Here is a 20,601-nt window from a genome sequence, read left to right as displayed (position 1 = left end):
ATCTTTTGATTAATTTATTAATTTTCAGCTGCATATACGAAACAAAATATTCTTGTTTTGAGAATATGTTTATTTTTGAAATATTAAATATTAAAAATTATTTTTAATCAGTCTACTGTTAACTAATAACTGTTAATACACGTAATTCCTTTCGTGAATAGGGACATAATCTTTAAATGTAGGACACACACGCATCTGCTACAACTCGTTGATATATTCCGAAATATCTCAGATACATTCAATACGTCAAATCGCAACAAAAGTTGAAATACGTACAATAAAATGTAATTAAAAACAGGTAGGTTAGGAGAGTGTAATAAAAAATCTATTAAACAAAAATCTTGCCATCGTAAGTAAATAAATATATTTATATATTACACTTTCACACTTACAGTACACAGTTGTTGAAAAATATATGCGAATGCACTAACTCTATACATGATGTGTGTATGTGCGCGCGCGTGTGTTTGTGTGTGTAAATATATATATATAAACAAATTATCTTCACTCTATTTTTCAGTGTAAAATATTTCATTACAAAACAATTATTTTTTCGGAAACTGATAGTTATTACATCACAATCGATATGACAAGTAATTAATTTTCGTTTTCGCTACTATCAAAAGTGTTCTTTTTAAATAATTTATTCACATGTGATTAAAATAAATTGAAATAAAATTTTTTATATTAACGAAATTATTGTAATAATATCACGTAATTTTATAAAAAATACCTCGTCTTAAAAAAAAAATAATTTCGATCTATGTGTCTGCACTGAAAAAAATCATTGCCTTGAAAAAAATATGTTGACTAAATTTTTCAATTTGATTAAATTTCTTCAGTTCTAGTACTTATGTATTTAAACTTGATACATAAATACTTAAACTAAAAACATTTCTTTCTTTCTCAGTAAAGTAGTAGAAATTGTTCAAGTGGTTTTTTAAATAAATACTTGTTTAAACCTGAATGTTAACTTTTACTTTCATGTTCATTTCTACTAATATAAGTTGACTGTAATCTTGGTTAAACTTACTTTTGATTAGTAAAAAGATAAAGTGTAAATTAAACTGAAAATTAATCGACACTAATAAAAATGAATATCAGAGAAGAATTTGATTGTAACACAGACAAAAATCGAGATTATTTTCTCACGGGAAAGATACAGATATTTATAAATTTCTGTTGTAATTTTTTTTTACAATATCGGAAAAGATACACCATTGTAATTATTGTTAAATTATTTTGCGTGATCATGTGCAATGCAGTTATATAATTATATATAGTTATCATACATAATTATATACTTTTATTAGTACTAACAGAAAGATACAGAACGACGAAATTCGCCGTGTGGAACAAGCGTGTCTCTGTTGTACTGATAAGTGGTAAGTGCGTCGAGTGACTATAATATATTATATCACCATATACTTCGATATGTGATACAGCTATATCGCACCGTATTACTATTATAATGTTCAAACAAGGAACGAGTTAATACATCAAGTAGAATCGTCGTATCATTGTCGACACGTATGTATCTCAGCCGTACATACACAGTAGTAGCTGGCGAACATGTTTAACATGCAATATAATAAATCAGAAGCACATTTTGCACAAACACAGCATTGCGCGTTGCGCTCGTTACTTCCCGGGTTTTTTCATGTTTTCCCTTTACATAGAGAGAATTTGATATATATTCAACAGTGTTTTTGGCACGCAAAAATGATTCTTAACAAATTAACCACCATATTTTTATAATAAGAGTTATTTTCGCGCAGAAGTCTAATCTTCGGCTAAAATAATGGAGTATTATTAATATCGAATTTTATTATGATATTCAATACGCTTGATAAACTAGCGTTATCACAAAAATGTATTAAATTTTTTATTTCATTAGTTAATAATAATAATAATAATAAAACAAAATTATTCTTTATTTCCCACTTTGTTATAATTAGTTTCAAATATTATAATATTCATTCGAGAAACTGAAATGAGCTAATTCTATAATACAATATGTAAAATATTAAACATTTCAGATCTTAATAATTAATATAATTAGGAATATATTTATTAATAAACATCAGAATCATTTCGACGCGCCAATGGCACTAGGAATCTGCGCCTCAGCGAAATTAACAACCATTATATCACGAATATTAATCGAGAAATTACGAATTCCGATTAATCAAAAATTCGGTTTTTACAAAAGCCTTTTTCTTCGCTTTTTCTCCACTCCTTGTTAATCAAAAATATTTCATAACGAGAATAATAATTAAAAAAAAGAGAAAAAGATGAATCGGCGGTGTGTAACTAAAGGCATATATAACGGATAGTCCTTGCTGAAGCGATACGCTATATAAGAATGATTCTTATACGTATACGTATACCTGTGTGTGCGTGCACGCGTGTGTATAAAAAAATAATTTTGCGTAATGTTAGAGAAAAGAATTCAAATTTTCTTAATTTTAAAATATAGCTTATTTCTAAATAAGAGATACATTAGGAAAATCTATACAAAAAAATTAATACTTTTTAACGATAAAATATTAGTGTCAAATATTAGTGTCAAACTCTATTGCTTAAAAAAATGCAAGTGTAAAAAGTATTTGTACAGAAAATATTTTTTAAAACCTTGTTTTTAAAAAATAAATATTAATTAGTAACTTATTTATAACAAGTACTTACATACGTAAATACATACAGTATGTATGTACATACATATGTAAATTATTATGAATAAATTGCTAATTAATGTTTAGTTTTTAAAAATAAGGTTTTAAGAAGTACTTCTTGCACGAATATTTTTATACTCGCTACAAATACTTCATATGTTACCTTTATATTTTTATTTATATCTTTATTTTTTAAAAATTGTTGGAAAAATATTTATTCATCTATTTTTATTTAAGAAAATTATTTTACGTTTTATTAAAAAATCTCTCAAATATGTTGTTAAATAATTCTTCAGCCGCGCTGAAGAATTATGTATTACGATTATCGTCGAAAAAAAAATCGGTAAGAAAAAAGCACATCACACGCGCGCACATTCGCACGCACACACATAATCTATAATAACTCATATAATAAACATTTTCGCAATTATTATTACATATAATAACGAACAAGAACAAATCAAATTGCACCAAATGTTTTTATCTAGGCTAGCTATAGACGATCTATGCGGATTGATAATAAATTTCGCATGATTAAATTATATCGAAGTCGTACATAATCTCTTAATGATTTAAATCTCGATAAAAAGTAACAATCATAAGTCAAAGAATAAAAATTTAATTAATAACAAAATATCATCGATTAAATTGCGAATACAAATTTGTTTTCACTGTAGCACGTTTCTTTTAAAACGATTTTACCAAAATAATTGCCACAGATATATAATTCGACATAAAAAGTATTAAAGATTAAGTATTCGAAAGAAAAATTTTGAAAAACCTTGTAACAACTTAAATTAAAAAAAAAATTTATGCGAATATTATTGAATAACTAATTTCGATTTCTATTTTCGCAAAAAATAAAAAATTAGGATGTAAGACTTAATAGTAATTGTACAAAATTGCAAAGAAAAGATCAATGCGTTTTTAATTTCTATGAACAATCGTAAAAAAAAATATTTAAACAATTTCCAAAAATTTTTGGATATAAAACAAATAATAACATATTTCGGTTGTACACAAAAATTTAGAAAAAATTAATGCTTTAATTCCATAATCTTCTCTTTAAAGATAGAAATTTAAATAATAATTTAATTCTTTTCTTAAAAAAACATATTAATTAAAGTAAAAACGGCATATAACTATTAATCTTCTATGAATTATCTTCAATTTTACACAGTACTAAAAAAAATGAAACGCATTAATATAATATACACGAAAATCGTACGTTTGTGTGTGTGTGTGTGTGTATGTATGTAAAAAAAAGAAAAAAACTCGAATTATCCGAATTAACTTTTTGTTAAAAAAAAAAAAAGACATCTTCCGTTCGAGTATATTATGTGTATAAATATGTGTGTGTGTGTCCTCTTGAGGATTTGTAAAGTGGAATCAACGAGACTCCGCCTATATAAAAAAAAATCTTGCTTCCACTAAAACTGGAATTGTTTTTATCGCTCTTTGTTATTTCGCAAAAATAGAAAAAAAGAGACGATTTCAAATTGCTATTGCAACGATCTCCTAAAAGGAGATCTCCGAAAAGGATAACTACTAGACTTCTCTCTCTCGAGACATTCCTAAGTCTCATTTTGCTTTTCCATGAAATATAAACTCTCAGCAAAATTTGGAAAATTTTTAATTTCTGGTTATTCATCAATAATTGATAAAATTGATGTTAACATTAATAATATTATCATTATTTTTGCGTGTCCACGGAAATTTAACATACAGATTGATTTCATTACAATATTTTATTAAACATCAAATTTTACTAATAAAATAAAAGAATTCTTTTATTCGGACATAAAAAATTAGAGAAGATCAGAATTGATTCTTGAAAAGAAGATTTTTTCAAAGTTATAAAACAAGACATAAAAGTTATCGTCATCGAGCCGAGACAGCGGTTTCGTTTTCCTTTTCGTTTTCGGAATATAGAAATTCTATAAATATAGCGTCCTTTACAAGGGACGCGATTTCTCCTTTAACGCATATATCTACAATGTATGTATAAGCATATAATGTAATAACGTGTGGTTGTTATTATCGGTCGCAAACCTTATCGATCAGGTCAAACGCGATCAGCATTCTTTTAGAATGTATTATTCATTATATGTATACGTGATGTCGTACTATTATCAATAGAGAATATACGAAATCTGCATATAATTAAATATGTTAATTAATATATTCCTCTTCGTTTCCGCATACCTTGCGGAGTCATTGTTTATAAAACATTGACCGTGTGCTAAGCTAAATTTTAACAAATCCCGTAAAAATAAATATATCTCTTTCGTAAATTTCACTACTTTGCCTATCGGTCTCTCTCTTAAATTAGAGAAAAATAACAGGTCCATTCGAGAGATCAATTGAGAAAGATCGTTAATTTAGAAATTAATGATTATATTTAATTGCTTTACGTAAACAATACTAATTATGTTGAATTTGACGTTTTTTCCCAAACTCATGTAGTTATCTGATCAAGTATCGTGGCTAAACTGTTGCTTAATTTCAACAGTCCAGGAACTGATGCACTCAATGCGATTGATAATTATCGATTTTATTGGATTGTTACATAAGTTTGTTCCATTTTTTTTTGCCTTTTTATCAATGGAACATTTTCATTGTATGTTTCATTGAAAAAAGTAAAAGGACCGAAGAAACTTGTGTAACAACCCAATTATATATACATACATATCTATATATGTGTATATATAATCAAAATTAAAATTGTACAATTTCTATAATTTTTCATCGTGTGATTTCCTAATTAATTAATGTGAAAAATCGAGAAAGAGTTCCGCACGCCTGCGCATACTGTATGCATTTCTCAATCTCTACGGGGATTGAAGGAATTCTACTTACCTTCAATCGTATTAATTTGAGGAGATCGGATCAGATTGATTTTGACATGTAAAAAATACATGTTCTCCCCCCCCCCCCAAAAAAATAGACGAGAAAGGAAAACAGAGTTAAAGGAAAAATAGTAAGGAAAGGAGATTGGCGGTCTATTTATTCTTGGAGGTAGCGGTGGTGACGTTATCCTTCTCGCCTCCACTGGACCAGTGCTTTTCCTGTTCACGTAGCTCAAATTCCCATCGCAGTTCTAGTTCGCGCATATCATTTGCTATCCCAGCCTCGTATGTATCCTCCTGTGTACATTGATTAAATTGATTAAATCAATTAACTCATAAATCAATTATTTTTGCTTACAATTATTTCAAATTAAACTTTTATTATATTTAAATATTTACTTGTTCATATAAATTGAAAAAGACATTAAATCAGTGCCTAAAATTCTCAATAAAAATATAATTTTTTGCGTTTTTATTCACACAGAAATAACATATGAACAATTGGCTAAGTTAATATATTTTTTTAAACTAATTTAAGTTAAAGCTAATGTGCATTATAAAATAAATTTAATTATGTTAAAAGTTACATAAGCAAAAACCAATTCAATTAAAAATTGAGTTGAAATTAAAGGTAATAACTTAAAGTTACTTTCAACTTAATTTTAAAAAATATATTTATATTAGAATGTTGTAAACGTAATTTTTAAAATTAAATTATTTTAAATGACAAAACAATTATGGGAATTATCAGATAAATTACTCTAATTTATTTGGAAATTAAGATAGCATAAAATAATAAAATATTGTTTTTTTTATATGGTACTATATTTTTTTTATTTAACTTTTAAATAGTTACTTAAATAGTTCCAATCCATAACATTATATAAAAATTAATTAAACTAAAAAACAAATTAGAAAGTAATACAGCTTACCTCCTCTGTTTTGTAATCCGTATTATATTCTTGATTTGATAGCCAATCGTTAGAAGACTGTTGAATCCAAGGAATGGTGTTAGTACCGGTACCACTACCAAATGGATTGCTCCAATTTCGTACATCTCTCTCCCTTTCTCTAATACCCGCCTCGATCATTCGCAATTCTTGCGTCAACCGCTCGCCTGCCGTGACGAAAGTAGTAGCTCCTTGCGTAGCCAACTAAACACACACATGCAGGACATAAATTAAATGTTTTTTACATTTTTCATAATTCAAATCGCGACAAATTACCTTTAAATCATTGATTTTCTTCTCCAGATGTTTAAGTTGCTGCTTCACTTTCTGTGACTCCAAAATCAGACTAAAATTTAACATATTATATGTATGTATGTATGTATGTATGTATGTATTTGTGTGTGTGTGTGTGTGTGTGTGTATGACAAACATAATTATTTTTTTATTTTAATTGATAAAAAATTAATAAAAAGTATGCGATGTATTACTTACTCCTTTGACATACACTCCGATCTCGAGAATTGTGATTCTGGTGCAATGATATTGCGGCCGAGAGCGACATAATTATCGGCGGTAAAACTGTTATCATTGTCACCACCACTGGGGCTCGTTGGTATCATTGATTGTATCCCATTCATACCAACCGCTGCGTATGCTACAACATCAATTTAATAACCGCATTAATGTATGTTTATCTATAAAAAATATAAATATTTGAAAAGAAAAATATCATGTGCAAAATCTGCTTATATCTCAAAATAGAATAAATTATTTGTGAATAAATTAAATTCTTAGAGTTCTTTGAATATAATGATTCGTATATTTTCTATTATTTATGTATTATTTCTATTAATATGTATTTATCGATAAAAATTATATATATACATATACTTACGTTGATTACCATAATACCATGAGGTTACAGAGTTTGGAGGTCTAAATGCGGTAGATAGCGTAGGAATAGGAGTGGGATCAATCCCCTCACTGTAGAGATGCTGCAGAGTTCCATTGTAGGAAGATCTATTTCATTATTAATAAATTATATATCAATATAAAAGTTAATATCAATATTATTAATAAGATTACTTGTTATTACCTTATCAGAGTTTTAGGCAGTCTCGAGATGGGTGCCTGTTTATTAATAGGTGGTAAAGTTGCAGGAGATACGTCTAATGGAGACATAAAGGGACCATCATCGTCGAGTAGGTGTGAGGCTGATGAGGGCGGTGGAGATGTATTCGTTCCGGATGAACAACGGAAACTATTCGCAGCGGTCCATATGGAATAGTTATTAGGTGTAGTCAATAAATCTCCTTCTTGCTGAAGATCATAAGTCTAAGGAAAAATATATAGTATAAAATATATATACACACACATATATATATATATATATATATATATATATATATATATATATAAAATATGCACAAAAATTTTGTAAAATAAATAATACAATAAACAAAATAATAAAAGGTAACAAAGATATACAAAACAATATATTTAAAAAATTAGATATACATTTTTTCATTTATGTTGTTTTTATGAACCCATATTATATACGTGAATGCCTCATTACACAATTGATTGTATTCTTGTTTTATTTATTTATTTATTACACGTATATATCTTAATTCATGCAAAGCATCTGAATATAAAGAAAAATGTAATAGGTTAAGTTTCTTACTGTTTTCATTTGCGGTGATATTAATTGTTGTTGTTGCTGCTGTTGCTGTTTCCCAACGATCATTTCTAACTGATTTAGGATTTCCATCCTACGTTGCAACAACATTGCCAACATAGTTTTTGCCATGGCCGTTCGCTGTTGCAAAATTATTTTATTATTATTAAAATTATATTAATTTTGCTATTATAATCAATTGCCATTAATAAGTATAATAACAAATAATAACAAATATTTTTTTATTACAATTATGTATAATAGTTATAATTATAAATTAAAATTAATATAGTTTTTATTCATGATAAACTCGATTTTAGGTTTCTTTCATTCTTTAAAAATGTATTGTATTGTTTTTTAAGCACTTCTTAATTTTAAAATCAATATAACATTTATACAACATAGACAAAATTTTTTTAGTTACTCTAATAATTTATTTCATTACTGTTAAAATTATTCAAATTATTAATTATAAAAAAGCAAGCAATTTTCTAACTTTTTTGTCATGTGTCGTTACTTGATTTGTTGTTACTTGATTTGTCGGTACAATTTGTGGAGTGTCCCACATCCCGAGATTTGTTGTGGTTGTCAACGAAGGTCCGTAATCAACAGTGGGAATGGGACCTGGAGGCATTATGTAATGCCCAGAACAATGAACATTAGGAGACCCTCCACTGCTCATCATGGTTCCTCCTTTTACAGAGCACAGACTGAGGTGCGGTAAGTTTTGCGGGGGTGTAAGCGGTAGCACGTAGGTCGATGTTAACGAGTCGATCAAGTTATTTTCTAAGTTGATCGGAACAGGTGTTGAATGTTGCACCGCTGCAACAATTAAGATAAAAAATGAAATAATACAAATGATTGTTCTACTTAATTACGCAAAACAATACTTTACTTGGTATTAAAATACTTTATTTTACTATTAAAACTACACAAAATTCTTAGATCATATTTCAAAAGAGACATTTTTATAGTCATATTGTTCTTATCATATTTAAACATAATATTCACTATACTTACTATCTCTGTCATGTGCTTTGGCGGAGTGATATGTCGTTAAATCACTGTTTTGCTTATTGAAAATTTTATTCTTTTCAGCCTTTGATTCAGTCTGATTTGAATTTGCCCTGACATTCAATTTACGATTCTTTGATCTATATCTATGCAAAAAATAATATCAAATCAACAAAAATCTTATTTGAAAAAAATGTGTATGAGTTAATTCCACAACCTCCAATTAACTTAAATAATTTTTTTAATTGATCAACTTCATTTGTCGTTAAATAGAATTAATCAGAAGTAATCAATCACGGTCGACACTTAATCGATCGTTTAAGACGTTTAAGTTAACCTGTGAAATTAACTCTAAATGGTCTGCAAACCCTAGTAATGAAATAGTTAAGTGTAGTTTGATAATCGTAAAACCATTACTTGAGATTATTACTAACTTTTCGAAGATATAATTGATATAAATTATTTTTTTATAATCTATTAACTTAATGTCGATTTCCTTTTTTCAAAATTTTATATCCCTAATGATTTTTTATGACATATATATATATATATATATATATATATATATATATATATATAAATAAATATAATTGTATAAAATAAGCTCACTTATCAAGCTCAGTGTCGCTGTGAGCAAAGGTACAATTGTTGGATCGTGGACAAGTACCCCGCAGGGCTAAGTCTCTACACATGCTGACTTTGTATTTGCCGGTGGCTGAACCCGGACACGAACTCGCACCGGATCCGCCACCTCCACTATCCTGTACTGCCGATTTCCGATTGTTGCCGCACATGCTACCACTTCCATGTTGTCGAACAAAGTCCACTAACGTAGCCACCACTATTCTCACAGCTTCTAGAGCCGCCCGACATTCCGCTAAACTCGGTGGTTCTGTTTCTAAAATTGATAAAAATTATTAATAAAAATATATCTGAGATTCTAAGAACGCTCGAGGCGTTTGAAAAATTATTTCAATAATTAATAAAGTTTTGAAAAAAAACTAAAAGAAATAATTAATAAGTTCTAAGAATACAAAAGTTCTTTATATGTATATACACATTTTCCCCATCAAAAACAGAGTATCTACTACCTGGACTGGGATCAATGGCAGCTAACAGTTCCAATTGAGGCCTGAGACCGCTCAGTTGTCCAGGATCGGGGGTACGTTGCAATGCTATCACAAGCTCCTGAACACTCTGGGCAAACGACTGTGGCGTCTGCAATTTATCAATGATACTTTGCATATGAGATTTGTGAGCGGTGTCGCCGTAAAGCAACGCTGACCACTGGTCAGGCGCAATACGCAAGCCCGCTTCCGTTGCTATCTGCACTATCTGTGCATCATGCTCCCGTCTAAGAGCTTCGTAAGTGCGGAATTCTTCCTTTAATTGCATTAGTGACGAATCGCCTTCACGCTTTGATACCTAATGCAACATCATAGGAACGATAATATTAAGTTCAAGCTTAATTTTAGCAAAGCAATACAATATAGAATGAAGAGAAGTCAAAAAAACAAGAATAATAGATAAAAATTTAGATAACTTTATTAATGTAAAATAAATTTATTTTTTTTTGTTTTTAATGTCTTATTTATTATATATTTTTATATAGATTGAATTATTTTTTAATTACGGCTGGCAATGACTATAGTAAAGTTGAAACGTACATCTTTATTTTTTATTCTTTATTTTACGTTAATAAAATTTTCTTAATTTTTTACCCATTTCTCCTCTCTTGACCTCTCTTTGCTACTTCATTGCTTAATTAATATATTATGTAAAAAAGAATTTTTTATATATTTGATTAAGAGCGTTGAAATACTTTCATAAACCACTGTATATTTACTTTGAAACAGCTTGCTCGATATAGAAGTTGCACGACGTGTCCAATGCTGGTCTTGCTAGCTTGAGGAAAATGTGGTTCCAGACGTTGCACTACGAACATCACTAATACTTTGCGCGAAAGAGCAGAACCATCTTCTAAAGCCAATAATACAAGCTTCAAAACCTCCTCTTGCATCGCTAAAATCAGTAACAAAAAAAATACAAAGATAATTATAGAAATAAAGATCCATAAAGAGAGAAATGTAGCAAATAAAATGTAAAATATTTTATTATTATAAAGAAAATAACGTTATTTTAAAGTTCTTTTTTCTTCAATTGTTTTTTGCATTATTGTAAGACACGATCTATTCAAATTATACGATTCATCTTACACAAGTAAAAATTACCTGGTCCAAGAAATTGACAACCACGCGCGCGCACCGCTGCCCAAAGATTGGCGCTGAGTTGCTGAGGATTTTGATGCTGCAATATAAGCTCTGTGACGGTGCGCTCACCGAGACTACGGGCGGCGCGCAAGGCGCGCGCTCTACCTTCCGGTTCTACTAGCTGACAACCTAACAACGTTACCAGTTTGCGTTGCATGGGCCGTGACACCAATCCTCCACCTCCACCTCCGCTCCCGATACCTATACATTAAATACATTTCATAATTATATACTGCAAAAATTTGTATGTGCATATATTTTAAAATACTATTTTTTTATATTACATAAGTTTAAAATATTTTATTATAAACTATATGATTAAATATAATAAACAAAATCAACTGCAAAATGTTATAAACATCATAATACAATATTATATCATTAAATCCGCCCTCTCTCTCTCTCTCTCTCTCTGTATGTTATTTATAAACATACATTTCTATTTTCATGATAAACAATAGTTTAATCTTTATCTTTCAATAACTGTTTATACTTGACATTTTAAAATTAATAAACTGCACACACATACTTGCAGCATTGGTAATTTGACATGGCTTAAGATAAAGAGCAAGCTCCTCAATGCAACTCTTGGCTCTCAGGTAGTTAGCATGTTGGTCAACTGGCAGGAGCTTCTGATAATTTTGCTGCTGATTCAATGCAGATGCCGATGAAGTGACAATGGGAACAGGATTGCCCAATAATTGTAACAGTGCTTCATTTACAGGCAGTTTCTCGATATCAGTATTGATAACGCTCTGTAAAAAGGAAAAATAAAGCAAATAAATAGCTGTATATTTGTAGCCAATATACATATATTAAACAAGATGGATATATTTTTTGGGGAATTTACATATATTCAGATTCCTATTGTTACCTGATCAAAGGGACACTGCTTGCGGTGTAAATTGGCCAAGCAAGCGCGACATATAGTATGTCCACAGCCAAGCGATATGGGACCTCGCACGGCCACGTCAAAGTCATGACAGCAGATTGGACATGACAGAAATTCAGTCCACTGTGGTGCCTGTATTGGCATTCTATAAAACAATAAAAATACAAAATTATATAAAAATCAAAATAAAAGAAATTTTAGTTATTTACATTTGTCTTTAATTGAACACAGCATCTCAAAAATTAAAAAAATATATAAATTTGACTTGTGACTTTCCTATGCTGTAAGATATTCCTCTGTAAATATTGTATTTTAAGCAAATTATAATTAATAGTTTGCATTTTAACAAAATAAAAATTTTGTAAAGTCTCTTTACTTGAACATAAATTTTTAATTCTCCTTAAAAATTTTGTAAACAAAGATTAATTGATAATCAAAAGATTCTAAATGAAGATATGTATGCTACTTTTAGATATATGTTACTATTATATTTTCAAAGATATATATTTAGATACGTGTTAATACTTTTAATTAAACATCACTTTTAGCATAATTAGTTTCTTTGTAAAATACATTTTAATATTTTTGTAATTAAAGTTTATTAGATGAAAAAAACATTTCTAAGCACAATAAAAAAAATGTAAAATTATAGAAAATTATATAGAGTACGTAAATATAAGAATGTAGAGAAAATATTAAAAATTTCAAGGTATAAAAAGGGCAATAAAGAGGTAGAAAATGTAAGCGTAAAAATATGCAATTAAAGAGCAAAAAATCAACGTGTACATCCTGTTTCACATAACCATTTTTCAGATCCAGATAAAAAGATCGCACGACACGAAACGTGACGCAACAGGATCGTCGTCAATCATCGATCAATCATTATTGTGTGATATTGCGAGAAATAATAATTAGAGAAATGTCAAGCGAGAAAAATTTGATGAAATAATGACAACTTCGTCGTAGGTCTAAACCCGTCTGCTTGTGTATTGCGACGTGTTTGGTATCGCGTCAGCGAGATCCAGAAGATTCGACAGATCGATTAAGGAAAAAAAAATATGAAATCATCGCCAGGATCACCATTTACCTCGTTATAACCTTCGCAAAACATCACATCGATTACACTTTTTGCGCATCACGCCTCTCGCGCAGTTTTGCGCGATTCGCACGACGACAACTTGTGTTGTGCTATAGACACAACTATAGAGATTACGCGTATGATCACGACCACGACCGCGACCACGACCACAACGACGACGGACGACGACGACGACGACGTCGACGTCACGCGAATTTTCCCGTTGCTCGGAATAGCGAGAAGATCGAATGAGAACGGAAAATGAGAAATCGCTTGATAGTTACATTCTTCGCCGCGTGGCGACGCTAGATGTCTATCTCATAAATCATGACCGCTCCCGCTACTTTTTAAACATTTGTAACAAGAGATCAGCTGAAAATTATTTTCTTTGTATATTTATTATTAAATAAATAAAATATAATAACGTTCATATTAATCAGAGATGAAGAAAGTAATAATAAACAATTTTATTGCAAAAATATATTTATTTATAAAAAATGTACAAAAAAACAGGATCAAACATATATAGTACATATATGTCCATTTTTAACAATGTAATCTAATTTCAATCTTTAACTTACTCTTTATATTTTTCTAATTATGTATATTATGTATATCTAATATGTATAAATATATTTTATTTTAAATAAAATTATACAAGTCGATCCTTCTCGAGAATCGATCAACTGCAATCTATCGACTCCGCACTCATCGATTCTCTGCTGTTGGCGGAGAAATGGATTGTTGATACCGTTAATACAGGCGATGTGAAGGGACGCGGGCACTGCTGCTGCGGGCAGAGACAGAGCACGCGGACAACGGGCGAACATTACGAACAGTCATCGTGTTTCGTTCTGGGGGAAGACATCGAAAAAGCGATAGCAGAAAGTCATGGAGGAAGAGAATCGCGAAGAGAAACGTCGTCTTTTCCATCTTGCCAGCGTATTTCCAGGCATTCATCTCGATGTTGACGTTGTTGATGTACCAACAGACACCCCCAGCATTTCCAAATTAGATATCTTTTTTTTGACTTGCTCCATAGTTATGCACCTTGTAGATATGGGTTTTGATTATAACATCGCTATCCAATATTATCTTAGTGGCAAAGTAATGTATTTTGTTTGGACAATGTGCCTCATACTCATTCCCTCCCTAATCAACGTTGCCATCAGCAGAAGAATGCAGTATCAGGATAAACAAGTAAAGTATTATTATGCACGTTTAGCACACTTGCTCCATCTAATTGGTTTGCAAATTAGTGACTATGACTCTTTTGTTAGATTTCAACTAATATGTTTCTTGGCATAGATGAATTCTGGTACATCAGATATATCAAGTGACAATAAAACAACACGTTTGTTGATTAAAAATGGACTATACTGCACGGTCTCTGTTTTCTTGCAACTGGCGCCAGTTATACATTACTGGGAAACTTTGAAGTGTGCTCTAAAAGCACGTAAATGCGAGAAATCTGGAGATCGTATCAGTGAGAGGAGATATTATCTAAGGATGCTCAAAGAGGATCAAGATGTTGCCTTGCTAAGAGTATTTGAATGTTTCCTAGAAGCTGCACCTCAGCAAGTTCTACAACTCTCACTGATGCTGAAGCATTATCACAATGAAATTAATCTTGAATGTATGTATATTATTCTGAATATATTTTATTTCAAATTTTATTTTTATAAAGAGAATTACATCAGATTTAATATCACAACACTATTGATAATGTTTGAAATATGTAGAAAAAAGTATCAAAGATTTAGTTATTGTTCTCTGTGCGTTGTTCCACTTACGGCTTTATCTGCTTTATAGCTTTATTTATTTTGATAACATTGGTATGCAGAGTTTTTACTGTTTTTTGTAGTAGATGGTCTGTGTAAACATACTGTAACAAGCACTGTGTTAAGCAATCTTTTTAATGTATTCTTTTATTATTTTTCAGTTGTACACCAAGTAGCTAGTATTGTCAGCTCACTTGCAAGTATGGGCTGGGCAATGGCCAGTTACCATCGTAGCATTCGATTAGCTCAACAAAACAAGTTGAATATTGGTGTTATGGGGACTGTGTTACAATTTCTATGGCACTTTTGTATTACAGGTATATATTTAACAGTTAACAAAAGAATTCCATCTGAGACAAATATTTCAAAAAAAAAAAATTGATTATCACAGTTTATCACTATGATTACAGTGGCAAGAATCTTATCTCTCGGTGTTATTGCGAGCATCTGGCCTATATATACTGTAATCTGTTGCTTCATACATTGGATAATCATGACAATGTGCATTTTGATCGAATGCCATGGAGTATTAGAATTTTGTCGGGCCTACAGTCGTCCACCGCATATGCTGCCGACGTGTAAAGAGCGTATTCATTCTATATTATTTGCCACAGTTATTGGCATAGTTCACATTTTCATATACCTAAATACTGTAGACAGCAATACATTTTGGAAACATCTGTGTTTCTATGTGCTTTGCTTTACAGAAAATATTACCTCGAATCTATTGTGGCGCTATAGCTCTCCTCCTGAAGTTAAAGAGGCTTGGTACTTTAATGTGTTCTTTATTATTTGTATCGTCTCCTTTTTCCTAGGAGTTATAGCGATGACACTGTATTATACTACATTTCATCCCTCCAAAAAGCAACGTGCTTCAAGTACACTTCAAGTTCAAGCCATGCAATTATAAATATTATTTAAAGAACACTAAGTTATATAATTAATTTTATATTACATTTTACAAAACATCTTTTGATATATATTTCCAAAAGAATGAAAAAGAATCTCAATATTAACATATTTTTACTATATGTATACTTCAAGCTCTCTCAATAAGGTCTTTGTATGCAATACTATTATTCAACTTTCTTTTGCATACAATTTAGCAAATGAAATAATTCATATGTTATAAATATATTGTTCATATTTTTACGATTTTTTGAAAACTATTAGTCTAATACATAAGCAAGGTAACATTTTATAATGATATCTATAACGTAGTTTTAAGATATTTCATAGACTGTGCAAAATTGTAAGCACATGGCTGTGTTACTATCGATAGAAGCCAAGTAGATATTTTTTATATTGAAACTTTAATAAGAATTTTTTACTTTTTTAACTTAAACTATAAGAAAATATCTGCCAGGGACATATGTATGTATGTATGTATGTATGTATGTACACACACACGTATAACGTGTGTGTGTGTGTGTGTGTGTGTGTGCGCGTACGTGCGTGCGAGTGTGTGTATATATGCTGAAATACTATGTACGAATTTTCTATACATATGAGATAACTCATTTATGTGATATTAATATTAAAGACTGCATATTTTTATAACAAAAGAATACATTTTCTGAATATTTAATTATAAAAATATTTTTCTAATCATTTCAGTATATTTTTCATCTTTAAATACGAAGATTATATTAACAAGTATTTTATTACACGTTAATTTTAAAATAATTAAAAAATAGCCTTCCCTTATAACATATACTATGTTTACATTTATAAACATTGAAATTTATATTTTCTCATTTCATAATAAATTTTGTCATTCTTATGTCTATATTTTTTGTAAATTTTTAAAAATTTTGTACACATTTCCAAACAATATAATGAAATGAATAAATACATTAAAATAAAGTACACTGTGACTTTCTAGAATATTATTTACCAATATTTATTGTGCAAATATATAAGTAAACAAAAAAATATTTTATTATTAGTCGTTGATTAACTGGATTAATTTTTAATTGGTTTATGCTCTTTCTTTTTTTTCAATGTCTTCTGTAAAAAAGCTATCAAATGCTTTTCTTTCATCAATTTCTTTTACCATCCATCTTAAATGATTACATATGTATTGATTTTAAAATATACTTTTGCATAAAATATAAAAATAATAAAAACTAATGTCAATTATAGAATTGAAAAGTAAAATAAAAAACTAATACAATAAGTACTGCAATACTCATTGTATTTTGTAAAATAAATAAATATATATATATATATATATATATATATATATATATATAAAATAAAATAATATATACACATATACATATAGTTGTATAAAATAATACAAAGACATAGGAATAATTAGTATTTATTCAGGATCTATTATCAAATTGATTTGTAATATAATAAAATATTAATTATTAAAAAAAACATGGTGAAAGCTTTTGAAGCTCGTAACTTACTAAATTATCTTGGCAATTAAATGTGTTGCATTATATATTCAAGCTTTATTTCTTTGTTTCTTAACTGAATAAATATTGAAACCAAATGCAGCATATAGAATAAATTAAATTAACAACCAAAGGAATAAATGATAATCTTGTAATATATTCGCATCCTTTAAACATCAATCAACTGGATTTTGCACTACTATTAATATAAATTCTTTATCCGGCGCGACCATAATTTCATGCTTTTTGCTACGGATACGCAGAAAAGTTAAATCATTAGTTGGATCCAAGTCACGCACAACGGAGCGAGCTTTATCTGACAATTGACTTATTAAACCCGCGTACTGCACAGTAGTTGTGTTGTCTAACGTTGATTTTATTGGAATGCCTGAAAATAAAAACTCAATGAAAATCTCCACATTTTTTTGTCAACAAATGATGCCATGATTCTTATATGTACAATACCTTCTGCGTTTACTACTATTGTTCCAACTACCCCCTTGTGAGACTGAATCCGTTTCATAGTTTCCTCAACTTCCTGTGCCTGAAAAATGTACAATTCAAATCTATTTTATAAAACATTAAGTTTTATAAAACATTAAGTTATTTTATCATCCTGATAAAATAAGTTGATTTTTATGCATGATACGATAAACAGATAAATGTTTGGACATTAGATTCAGCAATAAACAGTTTGTAATATATCAGAATTATAACATTTGTACTATGTAGTATAGCAAAATTTAATATGTTGTAGAAATCCTTCAAATGGAATTGAATATGTCTCATTCAATCTCATTAACTATTTTTTAATTAATTTGAAAGAAAACAGTATTAATATAGAAAAGGTTTATTTTGATGTTCCTACTTTTGGCATCACTCGAGATTAACAATGTGGATATGATAGAATGACGCTATTAAAGTTATTTTGTATTCTGATAAGTTCCTGTGGCATTCTTCCAATATATTTGATCTCACAAAAAAAGCTATAAGATTGGTAATATGTAAAAGATCAAATATCAAGCAACATCAGTTGAATAATACTGTACATCACAGAAAACAAATTTTACATCTTTACCAAGTAATAATTCCAAAACTATCTATTATTACTATGTGCTATCAATGTCTTGTTTATCAGCCAGGCTACATCAGACGTGAAAACCAATTTTATTTACTGGAAATCGATTTTTCATACAATTAGTTTTATCGTTCTTATCATACGTACCATTTTTGAAAGCGGGATACTCGTGAGATCCTTTGAAAAACGATGTGATTACAATTTGCAATGTAAAATTCTTAGACGATAAAACGTGTCAATCGTATGACAAAATGCGAATTTATGCGTTATTTCTTCTTCGTCGCTTCTTCTAAGAAAATAAAACCACTCCTTTACGTGCGATTACGGCGTCAAGGCATATATTTCATAAATATATCAAATGTATAACGTCTCTCTGCACGTAAAAAATAGAATTTGGTGATGCAAATCGCCTGGGTCGCCTATCCCATCAACGCCATATTTATATTGTGTAAAATGAATTAGATTCTTAACGTGACGTTACCACCAGCTGGCAGCTGCTTGACTCTGCGTTTGATCGGTAAGGCAGATTTCTAACCTCAAAATACTGTTGCAACACGATTGCATTTTTATCGTTTTATCAAATTAGCAATATTTTTAAAAACGCATATAAAATGATTGTTCGTGAAATCTCGCATTTATTATCAATTTTTCTGGATCGTTTCTAACCTCAAATGCCATTGTTGCTATCTGGTCTTTTTTACAAATTAACAATGTTTTTAATTCAAAATGTCTAAGGTAAACACAAAATAATAATTAGAAAAACTCATATTTCTTATAAATAAATCAACCGAATGTTTTTGATTACATCGGGAAGGTTTAAATTAAAAACAGACAGATATATAGACAAATGTACAATATTTTAGCAAAGAGTAATTACATTCATAATTAGAAACTTAATTAATAAAAATGAATTGCACGTGGTCAGAATTGCGTTCTTTTGATGTATCTCGAATACATAACAAGATTCATTGTAACGCATTCAAGTGCACTCTTTCAATACACTATACAGTGCTGGTCAGTGCAGTCGAACGACCAAGTCCGTCCCGGCGTATTTCGGTAGATTAAGGTTGTACTGCGACTCCAGTTTCTCAGGCACAAACCGTCCACCCAGATAGTGAAATTTTCCATCGAACTTGGACGCGCACATCTTCGGTGCCGTTAGAGAGATCAGCATTTGCGGCTTTATACCACCTTCCTTGGGTGGACCGCTCTCCACGTCCCAGCCCGAGGGTATGTCCACGCTGCAAATAGGAACTCTCGTGCATTTCAGCATGTCGATGATACGAATAAATGGCTCTCTCACTGGTGGTTTGAAGCTGAAGCCCAAAAGGGCGTCCACCACGACGGCATAGTCGTGCAGAAGCGCCGCAGAGTCGGCTGCCTCCTCCACGCGCCCATTCTCCAGCACGGGAATACCGTTCTCGATGCACTGATGCAACAGTCTCTCGTACAGCGTGTTACTGGTCCTCTTCGGATAGTAGATCTCTGCTGAATATCCAAAGTGTTTGAGGTGCCTCGCGCAGACCAGACCGTCGCCGCCGTTGTTGCCGGGCCCGCAGCACACCAGCACCCTGTTCCTCGACGAGTCCTTTGACAGCGGATAGGACTTTGCGATCGCGACGGCGCAGCTCTGCCCGGCCAACTCCATCAGCTGATCAACACTGAATCTGTACTTTTCGAACAGGTCCTTGTCAATGCTAATAGCTTCCGACTGATTCAAGTACTTCGCCATCCTGCTGTATCTCTTTCTCGCGAATGGAACCCACGATTTGTCGATTACAGACTCACACCGCTCACACGTCTCACACTCGATCAGCTTGACACTCCGCGATCTCAGGCTGCGCGATGCCAGCCGCTGCAGCATCTATCGAAGGGTGAGAATTCGACTTGCTGCCGAATTAAATTGATTTCATTTCAATGTTTATTTA

The 20,601-nt window shown here is 30.5% G+C and overlaps 4 protein-coding genes across 7 annotated transcripts; 1 reads left to right on the top strand and 3 right to left on the bottom strand.

The window, feature by feature from the left end:
* Window positions 1-341: 341 nt before the first annotated feature.
* Window positions 342-13,644, bottom strand: LOC105205842 (roquin-1). 4 transcript variants are annotated; one of them, XM_039449712.1, is made up of 16 exons: window positions 13,416-13,644; window positions 12,311-12,473; window positions 11,966-12,191; window positions 11,398-11,637; window positions 11,013-11,188; window positions 10,258-10,591; window positions 9,776-10,064; window positions 9,173-9,312; window positions 8,670-8,974; window positions 8,159-8,293; window positions 7,571-7,809; window positions 7,370-7,494; window positions 6,967-7,129; window positions 6,751-6,820; window positions 6,457-6,678; window positions 342-5,821 (listed from the first exon to the last, which is right to left on the bottom strand). In XM_039449712.1, exons 2-16 carry the CDS (start codon window positions 12,470-12,472, stop codon window positions 5,678-5,680), a joined length of 2,970 nt encoding a protein of 989 aa, XP_039305646.1. In that variant the 5' UTR covers window position 12,473; window positions 13,416-13,644; the 3' UTR covers window positions 342-5,677. The 4 variants fall into 4 exon arrangements, with proteins under 4 accessions (XP_039305646.1, XP_039305645.1, XP_039305647.1 ...); XM_039449711.1 differs by having other exon boundaries at window positions 8,649-8,974; window positions 13,416-13,643; XM_039449713.1 differs by having other exon boundaries at window positions 8,685-8,974; window positions 13,416-13,643.
* Window positions 13,645-14,128: 484 nt separating this feature from the next.
* Window positions 14,129-17,056, top strand: LOC105205634 (XK-related protein 6). Its single transcript, XM_011175054.3, has 4 exons — window positions 14,129-14,606; window positions 14,715-15,042; window positions 15,349-15,504; window positions 15,598-17,056. The coding sequence occupies exons 1-4, from the start codon at window positions 14,298-14,300 to the stop codon at window positions 16,095-16,097; spliced, it is 1,293 nt and encodes a 430-aa protein (XP_011173356.2). The 5' UTR covers window positions 14,129-14,297; the 3' UTR covers window positions 16,098-17,056.
* Window positions 17,057-17,497: 441 nt separating this feature from the next.
* Window positions 17,498-19,142, bottom strand: LOC105205635 (dynein light chain roadblock-type 2). The gene is made up of 3 exons (XM_011175055.3): window positions 18,821-19,142; window positions 18,061-18,139; window positions 17,498-17,983 (listed from the first exon to the last, which is right to left on the bottom strand). Exons 1-3 carry the CDS (start codon window positions 18,821-18,823, stop codon window positions 17,772-17,774), a joined length of 294 nt encoding a protein of 97 aa, XP_011173357.1. The 5' UTR covers window positions 18,824-19,142; the 3' UTR covers window positions 17,498-17,771.
* Window positions 19,143-19,509: 367 nt separating this feature from the next.
* Window positions 19,510-20,574, bottom strand: LOC105205637 (NAD(P)H-hydrate epimerase). The gene has a single exon (XM_011175057.3). It carries the CDS (start codon window positions 20,535-20,537, stop codon window positions 19,689-19,691), a length of 849 nt encoding a protein of 282 aa, XP_011173359.1. The 5' UTR covers window positions 20,538-20,574; the 3' UTR covers window positions 19,510-19,688.
* Between the last annotated feature and the right edge of the window lie 27 nt (window positions 20,575-20,601).

The sequence above is a fragment of the Solenopsis invicta genome, chromosome 5 (genome assembly GCF_016802725.1).
Source record: "Solenopsis invicta isolate M01_SB chromosome 5, UNIL_Sinv_3.0, whole genome shotgun sequence".
NCBI lineage: Eukaryota > Metazoa > Arthropoda > Insecta > Hymenoptera > Formicidae > Solenopsis > Solenopsis invicta.
Note: the sequence above shows the minus strand (reverse complement) of the source record. Positions and strands in the feature narration are given on the sequence as shown.

Coding starts and splice junctions, on each gene's coding strand:
- LOC105205842 (XM_039449711.1), bottom strand. CDS start 12,472: ATGCCAATACAGGCACCACAGTGGACTGAATTTCTGTCATGTCCAATC. Junction 10,065..10,257: donor TGCCATTGATCCCAGTCCAG/GTAGTAGATACT, acceptor TATCAATTTTAG/AAACAGAACCACCGAGTTTA. Junction 5,822..6,456: donor CGGATTACAAAACAGAGGAG/GTAAGCTGTATT, acceptor CAATGTACACAG/GAGGATACATACGAGGCTGG.
- LOC105205635 (XM_011175055.3), bottom strand. Junction 17,984..18,060: donor AATAGTAGTAAACGCAGAAG/GTATTGTACATA, acceptor TTTTATTTTCAG/GCATTCCAATAAAATCAACG.
- LOC105205634 (XM_011175054.3), top strand. CDS start 14,298: ATGGAGGAAGAGAATCGCGAAGAGAAACGTCGTCTTTTCCATCTTGCC. Junction 14,607..14,714: donor TGCAGTATCAGGATAAACAA/GTAAAGTATTAT, acceptor TTCTTGGCATAG/ATGAATTCTGGTACATCAGA. Junction 15,043..15,348: donor CAATGAAATTAATCTTGAAT/GTATGTATATTA, acceptor ATTATTTTTCAG/TTGTACACCAAGTAGCTAGT.
- LOC105205637 (XM_011175057.3), bottom strand. CDS start 20,537: ATGCTGCAGCGGCTGGCATCGCGCAGCCTGAGATCGCGGAGTGTCAAG.